This window comes from Ostrea edulis, chromosome 9 (assembly GCF_947568905.1).
Source record: "Ostrea edulis chromosome 9, xbOstEdul1.1, whole genome shotgun sequence".
NCBI classification, from domain to species: Eukaryota; Metazoa; Mollusca; class Bivalvia; order Ostreida; family Ostreidae; genus Ostrea; species Ostrea edulis.
Genome location: NC_079172.1, coordinates 29,546,734 through 29,559,311, shown reverse-complemented (window position 1 = coordinate 29,559,311; position 12,578 = coordinate 29,546,734). Strand labels below are relative to the sequence as shown.

General features: G+C 35.7%; 1 protein-coding gene across 2 annotated transcripts in view; it reads left to right on the top strand.

Moving 5' to 3' along the window:
• Positions 1-12,578, top strand: part of LOC125658962 (WD repeat-containing protein 44-like) — a 29,907-nt gene that overhangs the window by 731 nt on the left and 16,598 nt on the right. For both annotated transcript variants that reach the window (XM_056150132.1, XM_056150131.1), the window contains exons 2-8: positions 3,072-3,111; positions 3,732-3,796; positions 4,225-4,300; positions 5,309-5,872; positions 6,371-6,520; positions 6,633-7,142; positions 9,609-9,745. In XM_056150132.1, coding sequence (XP_056006107.1) covers positions 3,072-3,111; positions 3,732-3,796; positions 4,225-4,300; positions 5,309-5,872; positions 6,371-6,520; positions 6,633-7,142; positions 9,609-9,745 — 1,542 coding nt within the window. The remainder of the gene's footprint in view (positions 1-3,071; positions 3,112-3,731; positions 3,797-4,224; positions 4,301-5,308; positions 5,873-6,370; positions 6,521-6,632; positions 7,143-9,608; positions 9,746-12,578) is intronic.

Here is a 12,578-nt window from a genome sequence, read left to right as displayed (position 1 = left end):
TAATTGTATTTTCATCCTGTTTTGTATGTTGCCCCTTCATGTACACAGACAATATCATGTATATGGAGAAAACTTTTTGAAATCATTGGATGATGTTGAATATTTACAGGTCTGACAGTTACAAAAGACGCTGAATAGAAACTGAAGGCTATGCTATAAAGGGGAGATAACTTTGATTTAAAGTAAAAATTTCCCATGCGGAATGAAATTCCATGTACTGGGTATTCAAACACACAAAAATCCTATTCATGAATACTGAAGTTTTAAATGATACTTGAATTAAAATGCAGTATGTCACATTATGACCAAAAGTCCAATTTGGATTTGTGTGTTTCCTTTTAGAATGTAACTTAATTGTTTGATGATGATCTAAATTGATGAAAGTTTCTTAGAAAAAACCCCCCAAAACAACTGTTACTCCATCATAACTGCCAGAATGCAAATTAGTATTGTTTCTAGAATCTTGACTAAGTTTCAAACTCTGTGCATAATCAAACCTCCCAAATTAAGAATTCTGATTCAGTTTAAGTTTTCCTTGTAAAAGCAACATAAGTCCTATGTTTGATGAATATACATACCACCCACAAGCTTACTCATTGTGACATGTACACTGAATATTCTACGAACAGTTCTTAGACTGCATGATTACTGAAACATGATAAAATATTGATAAATATCCTGCCATAAGCATTTTTTTGTGTTTTAGAGATAAGAACAACATCCCTCAACCTATCAACCTAGTAGTTATCTTCATATTAGTCACCCTAGTTATGAACTTGCATGATTCTGTTTACCAAGAAAAAAATCAATCAGGGTGTTGATTTTATGTCTAGATCTTCAATAAATGTTAAATCTGGTGTGTATCACTAAAATTTAAGAATTTGAACATAATTTCCATCCTGAATCAGCTCTCTCTCTCAAATTAATTAACATACATGATGAGTCACTTGTCACTTGATAGTTTATAATGAAAAAAGTTAAATGTCTTCATTCTTCCTGCCTGAATGCTGAAGTCTACTGTATTTCACAAAGTCTCTCCCCCCCCTCCCCAACACTTTATGGGGGCAGCGTGGGGTGTAAGACCAGGGCTGTCACTCTCCTCAAAGTTAGACTGAATATCAGACCCATTCCAAATGACAAAAAGTCATTTTCCCAATTATTTGAACAAAGTTTCCAAATTATGCATAAATAAATTGAAAATATAAAGTACAATGTAAACTTGGGTGTGTGTGTGTGTGTCGATATATAGAGTAAAGAACTGAATAAATATAGAATTAATATTAAATGGTTGCTTTGTTATTCTTATGTTTTAAACATTATTTTCAATTTTCCCAATTATTCGAGAGATAAAAAAGCAACGATGATTTTCCCAATTACCAAAAAGTACTGTGACAGCCTTCAAGAAATTACAGAACAGTGAAATTCTTTGTCCAAAACTGGACACTAATCATGATGTTGCAATGAATAATCAAATCTGGATTTGAATTGCTAACGTTTTGGGTGCCTGAGTCTAATTCATTACATCACTAAGTCACTGTCACCAGTTTTAAGATTGTTGAACATGTTTACAGTACAGATGGATGAAAGTAAACATGAGATTTGATATACTATGATTTCCAAACAATTCAAATGTTCATAGATCATGAAGTGAAGAACTCGGTGAATAAGATGATGAGAACTTCTCCATTACAGAACAGTATAATATGCTTATAGTGAAGTGCTGGGGACAAAAAATTACAGTAAAACACGCTTAGTAGTGAAATGCTGGGGACAAACAATTACAGTAAAAACACGCTTATAGTGAAGTGCTGGGGACAAACAATTACAGTAAAACATGCTTATAGTGAAGTGCTGGGGACGAACAATTACAGTAAAACATGCTTATAGTGAAGTGCTGGGGGACAAACAATTACAGTAAAACATGCTTATAGTGAAGTGCTGGGGACAAACTAAAACATGCTTATAGTGAAGTGCTGGGGACAAACAATTACAGTAAAACATGCTTATATTGAAGTGCTGGGGATGAACAATTACAGTAAAACATGCTTATAGTGAAGTGCTGGAGACAAACAATTACAGTAAAACATGCTTATAGTGAAGTGCTGGGGACAAACTAAAACATGCTTATAGTGAAGTGCTGGGGACAAACAATTACAGTAAAACACACTTATAGCGAAGTGCTGGGGACAAACAATTACAGTAAAACATGCTTATATTGAAGTGCTGGGGATGAACAATTACAGTAAAACATGCTTATAGTGAAGTGCTGGAGACAAACAATTACAGTAAAACATGCTTATAGTGAAGTGCTGGGGACAAACTAAAACATGCTTATAGTGAAGTGCTGGGGACAAACAATTACAGTAAAACATGCTTATAGCAAAGTGGTGTGGACAAACAATTGCAGTTAAACACACTTTTAGTGAAGTGCTGGGGATGAACAATTACAGTAAAACACACTTATAGTGAAGTGCTGGGGGACAAACAATTACAGTAAAACACACTTATAGTGAAGTGGTGGGGACAAACAATTACTGTAAAACACGCTTATAGTGAAGTGGTGGGGACAAACAATTACAGTAAAACATGCTTATAGTGAAGTGCTGGGGACAAACAATTACTGTAAAACACGCTTATAGTGAAGTGCTGGGGACAAACAATTACAGTAAAACATGCTTATAGTGAAGTGCTGGGGACAAACAATTACAGTAAAACACACTTATAGTGAAGTGCCGGGGACAAACAATTACAGTGAAACATGCTTATAGTGAAGTGCTTGGGATGAACAATTGTTGTGAACAATGTACGCATGAATCTTGATAACATAGTACATCTATATCTGGGAATTCCGTCAAAAATGAAAAGTAGAAAATGTAAATAGTAAATATTAATTTTAGTTTTGAAAATACATAGTGTATGAAATGCAATGCTTCATGCCAGGTAACACACTTCATGATGTATGCCGACTTGAATCATTGCAGTTCATACCCATATATATTTTCAATTACTTGCTGTCTATATATTCATTTACACCATGTAAGTTTCATAATGTGTTATTGATTTATTTTTAGGACTTTTGGCACGAATATTCCTCATACCAAGGTCCCTCAGGTATGTCCTTCTGTGGAGATCAAGCAAGCTGTTGTATTTAATGATGTAATGATTTCAGACATATATTTCTATATGTATTTCTGTATGCACTATATACATAATTAGATATGACATGCATGTACATATTCCTTAAGGAGGAATATACTACATCATCATAATGGCTGACTTCCTTTTGAAACTTGAATGGAAATATAAATATCAGCTATACACATATATTACTTTTAAGTCTAATCACCTAGCTGGGTAGCGTCAGTAGGTTTACGTGTCACATTCAATGAAAAATCACCAATGAAATGAATGGTGACTGCTGATCTGTAGTCCTTGTGTTCAAGTTTAGTAGGGGTTTTAATTTTTTTCCAGATTACTCATACTTTCTACTAAAACTGCATATTTTTTTTTTTACTGAATATGGTAAATTAAAAACTTTTAGAATTCCAAATATCATTGTACATATCCTCCACTTTCCATCCATTTAAGATTTCTCTGGTGTGTTATTCCTCCTTAATTAGTTAACTGGTACAAATGAAAAGTACTTAAGTGTTATTGCATGGATAAGAAATTCTGTTCATCAACATCCATCATGTCATGTTATCAATATTTATTGCATTATGCCATTGCAGTCAAGAAACAGTTTGGAAGAACAGGAGAGAAAACTGATTGAGTTAAAAAAAAAACAAGAAGAAAGGTATGGAAAATATTGTGATGGATTATACATATTGATAGTCGTTCTACTATGCTTATATTGAAGTAGCTTATATGTAACTTTCTGTTATATTGAAGTAAAAATAAATCCCCAGTAACATTATTTAAAATATAGTTCAACATCAGTAACAATTAAAGAACATTTCCTGGTGGAGATCCAGTATTTTACTGGGCGGATTCAAAGGAGTGTCATTTGTCACCATATTGTTTTACAAACCAATTTTATTATCCTTGGAATTCTGATGACGACCACCTTAAGGTTAAAACTGATCAACCAAATAAAATTCACACTGCATCTTCATGATGTGTTGGTGATCTGTTTTATTTCTTCAAGTTTATCCTAGGAATTGTGCAACGGAAAAGGCATTAGCATTATGTATAGAAATTTTGACATTTTTTATTTTCTATCAGGAGAAGACAAGAAGATGAGGAATATCAACAAATGTTGTTGGACCTGGAAGAAAAGAAGAGAATGGAGAAGAAGCAGGTAGGGCAAGCAAAGTAGGTCAAGGTATGTCAGAAAGTAGATACCTGTATATGTAATACAAGAGTTGCTGTGAAAAAGCCACAAGAAAGAGCATTGGACTGATGAGCAACATGTCAAGTAAACAGATCAACCTGCAGTAGAAGTAGAATTTTAATGAATACCGTAATCTTCACTCATTTGTGCAGTGTCTAAAGTTTGTTGATCATATAGACTTACTGTATTTATCTTATTAAGCCTTTAAGCAACCTCTGGGACTTTTTTCAACTCTCCAAAATTAAGAGCCCTCCCACCATAAGGCATTTATAAACAGTACGACTTATCATATTCCAGTAATAGCTACTATATCTCTGTGTATTTATTATGTTGTTTTAGATTTGAAATAATAAATCAATTGATTTGGAGAATGAATTTAATTTTTTTTTTTTTTATATATGATATAAATTGAGTCGGGACAGTTTACTCTTACAAACCACAAAGTAAAAATTTCACTGGAAATATATCTAAAAAAAAGTTATAAATAACCACCCCCTTTTCCAATTTTCTAAGTGCTTGGGGGTGCTCAGTAGGATGAATACGGTACTCTATGAAAAAATGACAATAGAGTAAGATAACTCTCATTTAAAGTCAGTACCCTACAGACTGCAAATTTTACTCAGACCTTGAAATATTTTTTGACTTTATGTTCAGTATTTTTAGTATATTTCATATACATGTACATGTATATACTATTTTTTAATGATGAAATTTATTTTTTATATGTACATTCTCTATTCATTTCTGTTGGAATTTTCAGCCGTTAAAATAGTCGTACTACATCTATTGCTTGATACACACATTAATTGTTCACATTTCTGAGGAAATGGATATAATTTCAACTGGTAAAGATATCAAAAGCAAAAACATTAAAATGCAAATATTAAGTAGCACATGTATGTCTAAACAAGTGTTGCTTACAAACAGAACATAGCATAAATCATTGGTTGATTCATTAAAACTTGATATTTCTAGGAGGAAGAAAAGAAGCTGAAAGAAGCTGAGAAACGAAGAAGGAAATTAGAAAATATGAGACAAAAAATCTCTGATGAAAACATAAGTATAGAATGTGATTCAGACTTAGAACAAGATGAATCTGAGAAATTTACGAGAGAGTATGATTCCGACTCATCGAACGAGACCCAGGACTCACCCGATGATACTGTAGACTCTTACAACCGTTTAGAAGTCGGTAAACGATTAACGTTCAGTGAAAACATGGACATTTCTCATCCCAACAAAGTCAAAATGGAAAAAGAAATTCCGGCTTTGGATATGGACGAGTTTTTATCGGGATCGGATGATATTGTGGATAAGCTGTTGCTAGACAACCAGGTTTGTAGCGGAAGCAATGAGCCTGACATTGTACGCAGCACCAGGACACCCCCCAACACACTGACATCACTTCCTCCCTCTGTAATGGACCAATTAGCTTCTCCGAATTCCCACTCACTATCCCTTCCTCCACCAGGTGGAGCTTCACAACCTAGAGCCCCTCCACGGAGACGGAGAAAGGAAATGGAGCACTGCAATGATGGGGTAAATCTCATTAAATGAGTATTGTGATGAAATACTGAAGTAACATCGATTTATAAGCAATATGATTGTGTAAAAGTCTTGCCAATCAATGTAAAATCCCATCCAAGAGTAAAATGATGGTTTTCATCTATGGTAATCAGTTTATTTTTAATGTTAAATTTAATTCACATTAATTGAATGGTGAGGACGTTTATAGGATTATAGCCTACTGTAGAGTTCATTTGTGTATTGATTGAAATTTTTATAAACAAAACTAATCATTTGAATTGGTGTGGTAGGGTCCTTCATGTTCTTTTGCCACTGTAAGATTGGTTATCATTAAAAAAATTCTTGAAATCCAAATGACCACAAGGTCATAAGCTATAAATTGGAAGGTGGTCAGGTGCCATCAAATCCACAAAAAAATGCTCCTCCATGAATAATATGGATTTTCCAGTACCTGATTAAATGTTCTTAGACTTTTGATTTTTTTTATATAATATTGTTGAACATTTCCAGCTGTTAAGCAGGGCCAGCACACCAGAATGGGACAACAGGGACTCAACATCTCTTCCCTTGTCTTCTCCCTCTCCTGATAACGGACCAGAAGTGGACAACTTCCTCGATCTCCGAGACTGTATAGGGGGCAGACGACACATCAAAATGGAGGCTAGTCTTCATAATTAAATGAGTAAACTTCTGCAATTACCAAAAGTAAATGGAAAATTTTCTAGTTGTCAATATCACTGAATTTTTAAGATGGTGGATATAATTTTTGCAGGATGCAGAGTTGCATGCTATTAATTCAGATCAATCTCGGCCAAGATCTGCAACAAGCAGTAGATCCAGCTCACTGGGACGTTCAGAGTCTCGCTCGAAATCGGGGTCAGGGGGTCGACAATCAATGAGTGCACCATCACAGGGCCGAAAAACTGGATCTCTGGGCAAGGCTGACATGAAGTCCAGTTCACTAGGAAGAAGTGAAAGTAAATCCGCTTCTGGGTCTTTGGGACGAAGTGAAAGTAGGTCAGGCACAACTTCATTAGCACGAAGTGAAAGTAAGACACACAAGAGTGATGAGGGACAGTATCAAAGCAGGAAATCTAATTTGCCCAGAAAAAGTTCTAATGTGTCTAGAAAATCTTTGGAAAGGGAAAGAAGAAAATCTGGAGACAGAGAGAAGAAATCGTCGAAAGATTCATCTCGTTGTTCATCACCGAACACAGAGGAACCTGAGTTGCCAGTTGGTTACAGGCCGAGGTCCAACTCTGGGAGGACACTAACGGATGAGGTACGTTAGATACAGTAAAAGGAAACACTCAGTACATAGTTTTAGACCTAGACATTAGGCCTAACACATGGTGGTTATTTACACTATATTCCACAGGAGTAGGGAATGGTTTTGCCTAAATACTCCATGTGTTTCAGTTTCTTTGTATTGTATTTCTTTATGTAGTAAAATACATCAACATCGCAGAAGTAAATTTGAAGGGTTATTTTATGATTGGTGTAACAACACTAAGTGGGTTTGGTAAAAACAGATGCACTTGTGTGAAATACAAGTAAAATTGAAAATAGATTAATTGCAATTACCATGTATATGTTAATCTCCCAGAATTTAGTGAAATCTTACCAATGTCTCCAATACTACCTGTATTTGAGCTTTAACAAAATATATTTACCCATAAATCCCCAAAATTAGTGTTGCTTTTGGAATTCAATTGTTAATGTCACAGAGTAGTGATTTGTATTAGAATGGTTTCCAGACTGAAATTAAATAACTCTACTCAAAGGAGGATTATGGAGAACTCTGAACTATAGAGCACACTGAACCTTATCAAGGTCAGGTTGACGATTGATTGTGGGGATCCATTGGGCACTAGCTTACATAGGACATTGTAGTAATTCTTTGTGGGCATCCATTGGGCACTAGCTTACATAGGACATTGTAGTAGTTCTTTGTGGGCATCCATTGGGCACTAGCTTACAGAGGACATTGTAGTAGTTCTTTGTGGGCATCCATTGGGCACTAACTTACATAGGACATTGTAGTAGTTCTTTGTGGGCATTCATTGGGCACTAGCTTACAGAGGACATTGTAGTAAGTCTTTGTGGGCATCCATTGGGCACTAGCTTACATAGGACATTGTAGTAGTTCTTTGTGGGCATTTATTGGGCACTAGCTTACATAGGACATTGTAGTAGTTCTTTGTAGGCATCCATTGGGCACTAGCTTACAGAGGACATTGTAGTAATTCCTTGTAGGCATCCATTGGGCACTAGCTTACATAGGACATTGTAGTAGTTCTTTGTAGGCATCCATTGGGCACTAGCTTACAGAGGACATTGTAGTAGTTCTTTGTGGGCATTCATTGGGCACTAGCTTACATAGGACATTGTAGTAGTTCTTTGTAGGCATCCATTGGGCACTAGCTTACAGAGGACATTGTAGTAAGTCTTTGTGGGCATCCATTGGGCACTAGCTTACATAGGACATTGTAGTAGTTCTTTGTGGGCATTTATTGGGCACTAGCTTACATAGGACATTGTAGTAGTTCTTTGTAGGCATCCATTGGGCACTAGCTTACAGAGGACATTGTAGTAAGTCTTTGTGGGCATCCATTGGGCACTAGCTTACATAGGACATTGTAGTAGTTCTTTGTAGGCATCCATTGGTCAAAAGCTTACATAGGACATTGTAATAGTTCTTTTTGGGCATTCATTGGGCACTAGCTGCATTCATTGGGCACTAGCTTACATAGGACATTGTAGTAGTTCTTTGTAGGCATCCATTGGGCACTAGCTTACATAGGACATTGTAGTAAGTCTTTGTGGGCATTCATTGGGCACTAGCTTACATAGGACATTGTAATAGTTCTTTGTGGGCTTTCATTGGGCACTAGCTGCATTCATTGGGCACTAGCTTACATAGGAAATTGTAGTAGTTCTTTGTAGGCATCCATTGGGCACTAGCTTACATAGGACATTGTAGTAAGTCTTTGTGGGCATTCATTGGGCACTAGCTTACATAGGACATTGTAATAGTTCTTTGTGGGCATTCATTGGGCACTAGCTGCATTCATTGGGCACTAGCTTACATAGGACATTGTAGTAGTTCTTTGTGGGCATTCATTGGGCACTAGCCTACATAGGACATTTTAGTAGTTCTTTGTGTGCTACATATGCAATACATAGGAAATAGAAAGAAAGTCATTTAAGTTGAGCTATGTAATGCATTGGTCTAAGTCAGTGTGGGTTGTATTTCTCCTGCATGTCCATGGATATTTTAGCAGAGTAAAACCACAGTATTTTGGGGGGGTGCTGGGTGTGTGTGACATTGATCATTTAATCCTATATTTTTTGTTCACTAAGACAAAGTTGATGAATATTACATGTGTGTCAAATTTGATATACATGTACATGTATGTGGCTTGGATGTTACTTTTAATACAGTTATATATATTCTACATATTTTTTGATCACCCCTTACAATGTTGGTGGCAAATGACTGTACAAATGTAACGATAGAATTCTCTCATCAGATTGTGTTTCATGTATGTAGAGAGAGATCATTTTACAGAAAATATCACTCTTTCACCAGAATTACCCAGAGGTCAAATGTATTCTAACACCTTTAACAACTGAAGTGCATTTTTGATGCAAATTGATTAATTAATTTCTGAATTCAGTAGTAATCTTTTCCAGGAGTTTGCTAGATTAATGCTGGGTATCTCAAGTTAAGTTTTTTTTTCTCCAGGAAATATTGGAGACTGTGTTGGTATTGAACTTGGATACAGGAGAAAAAGTTCCTCTCAGCATTGCTGAGGAGAAAATCCCAAAGTGTATCAACCCACTGACTCTTCACATAATGAAAATCACCAACGAAATGGATGGGTATGGAATTTATTCTAAAAGTGAAAGCTTTTTTTTTGTGTTTTGATTTCTATTGGATATCAAAAAGGCATGTGGCCATAGATTTTACTACTTGAAGTACACATATGGTTAAACTTTTCAGTCTGAAATACAGCACATAATATTTAATATATGCATTTTTGGATTTTGTAATTTAAGTAAAATGATATGCAAAGTCTTATGTGTCATGAAAAACCATGAAAACCATACCTGCTTACCCTCTTAGATCACAAAAGTCAGGCTATGGTTTCTACTGGATACCAAGGCAAGTATGTAGTGAGAACCAGTTAAAGGTGGTAGTGAGAACCAGTTAAAGATGGTAGTGATAATCATTTAATGGTGGTAGTGAGAACCAGTTAATGATGGTACAGCTAGTGAGAATCAGTTAATGATGGTACATCTAATGAGAACCAGTTAATGGTTGTAGTAAGAACCAGTTAATGATGACAGTGAGAACCAGTTACATGTAATGATAGTACATTTATCCTCCTTCAACACATTGATTCACTTATAATCAGAAGCTATAACAGAATGTTGTGGGATATATTGGCCTTTCACTTAAACTAACTTTGCCTGGACTCCAAAATGTTTGGTTACGAGTTTACATTCCAGATTGTTTTGCAAATTTAACTGCAATTTAAGAATTGAAAGCTATTCTGATATCAGAAAATCTTTTCTATTTTAAATTCAGTTCACCTAACCCATACGCTGAAGTGATGTTGTCTGATAAAGAGTTATTTGTTGTTTGTTATTGTTGCAAGTAACCTTTCCATATTATATTTGACTTCTTGAACCACTGAACTAATCTCAATCTCAACCAAGCTTAACACAAAGCACCTTAAAGGCTTTAATTATGTGAAGAGGACTCAGATTTGATTTTATTGAAAAACCATGAATTTTTTCAAGGGGAGATGTTGGGAAAACAGTGCTTAAGAATCACAATAACAGTAAACCTTAAATTGTGTAGAAGCTTGCTTTTATTAAATGAAGATTTGTGTTTGTTCAAATCATGAGATTCAGAACCAATGGGGGTGCAAGCTTTAATTACAAAGGAATTTTGATATAAAGAAAAATTCTTTAAAAATTTTCTTCTCACAAACCTCAAATTAAGATGGCTCATTACTCCAAGACTTATATTTTTATGACACACGTAACAAGATGGCGATTTATATGTTTTGTGAAAATATTTATATCGATCAATTTGTTTGTTTATCATCATAGTTCAGTGGATAAAGTATCAGGTTAGCGACCTGTTCAAATCATGAAACACATTTTTTTTTTTTTTTAAAAATGATCAGGAATTTATTTTGGATATTTTAATTTTACATTAATTTCTGTCGGAATATTCCCAGCTGTTAAGATAGTCGTATTATGAATATCAAGATTCATATGCACATTGTTTATATTCACAAGGAAATACGGCTATCATTTCAACTGGTAAAGATACTGAAGGTAAAAGAACATATACATGCATGATAACATGAATAAAAGTGTCACTGCTGAACCACTAACTGGCTGGGGTGCTTCATTCCATAACCCTGGAGGTTGGGGTGGGGGGGGTGGGGGGTTAACTGCTGAACCAGTAACTGGCTGGGGTGCTTCATTCCATAGCCCTGAAGGTGTGTGTGTGTGTGGGGGGGGGGGGGGTTAACCGCTGAACCACTAACTGGCTGGGGTGCTTCATTCCATAACCATGGAGGGGGGGGGGGGGGGGGGGGGTAACCGCTGAACCACTAACTGACTGGAGTGCTTCATTCCATGATCCTGGAAGTTGGGGGGGGGGGGGGGGGGGAGGTTTAACCGCTGAACCACTAACTGGCTTGAGTACTTCATACCATGACCTTGGAGACGGAAAGGGGGGTCCTAATAGAGATTTTAGGATTTATACTTGTTACAAAACTTGTGTGAGTAATATTTATATGAACAAGGTGACTCAGGTGAGTGTTGTGGTGCATGGGCCTTTGGTTTTTTTTTCTCTTTCATTTGTAATATTTTTAAAGGATCATTCTCTTTCTGGTGGGTTTTAATTTCCTGCGGTGAAAACTATGTTAGGAATAGAGCTAGTAGCTTCAACTCCATGCCCAGCATAATGTTTGTACAATGATAGCTTGATCCTATAGAAAATCTGCTGTTTTCATATCTGTGTCTCGGAAATGATTGAAAAAAATTTGAAATTTTTGCTTTTTGAAATCTGACTTTTAATTCATTGATAAAAAGAAATATGCCCAGAGTTGGCGAAAGATGCCGGACTACCGGATATCTCTGGTAAATTTTCAATTTGTCTGGTAAAACTTAGAAACTGATCTGACAAACTGTCTGGTAGATATTAGCAGACAAAAAAAGGGATCATATCTGCGTTGTTTATTGGCTTTTGTGCAAACAAAAACTTAGTCTGGTAAAGATAACTTGTTTTTATATGACAATTTTGCTTTCCCAGAAATTGTAAGCCCAGCCCCTGTGTGTACATTCCATATTACGCGTGTCATTCTACTTCCGATTGTGTGGCCTATCAAATGATTGAAAAATCATAGTTCAGACGTAAAAACGAAAGTTAAATGTGTATAAATACAGGTGCTTGAACAGTTTGTCAACATGATCACATATCTCTCTCACCGTTAGTTTACAACAAAATATTTTTAGAATAAATATAACTATTCACTTCCTTGGCGATGGCTCCGATTTTCGTCAGTTACAAATTATGAAAATTTATATCTAATAGATCACGTAAATATTGGCCGGCTTTGTGTTGCGTAGTTGAAGAAATCTTGATATTGTAAGGTTGAGTGAGTAAACAACTACACCACATGATACTTTT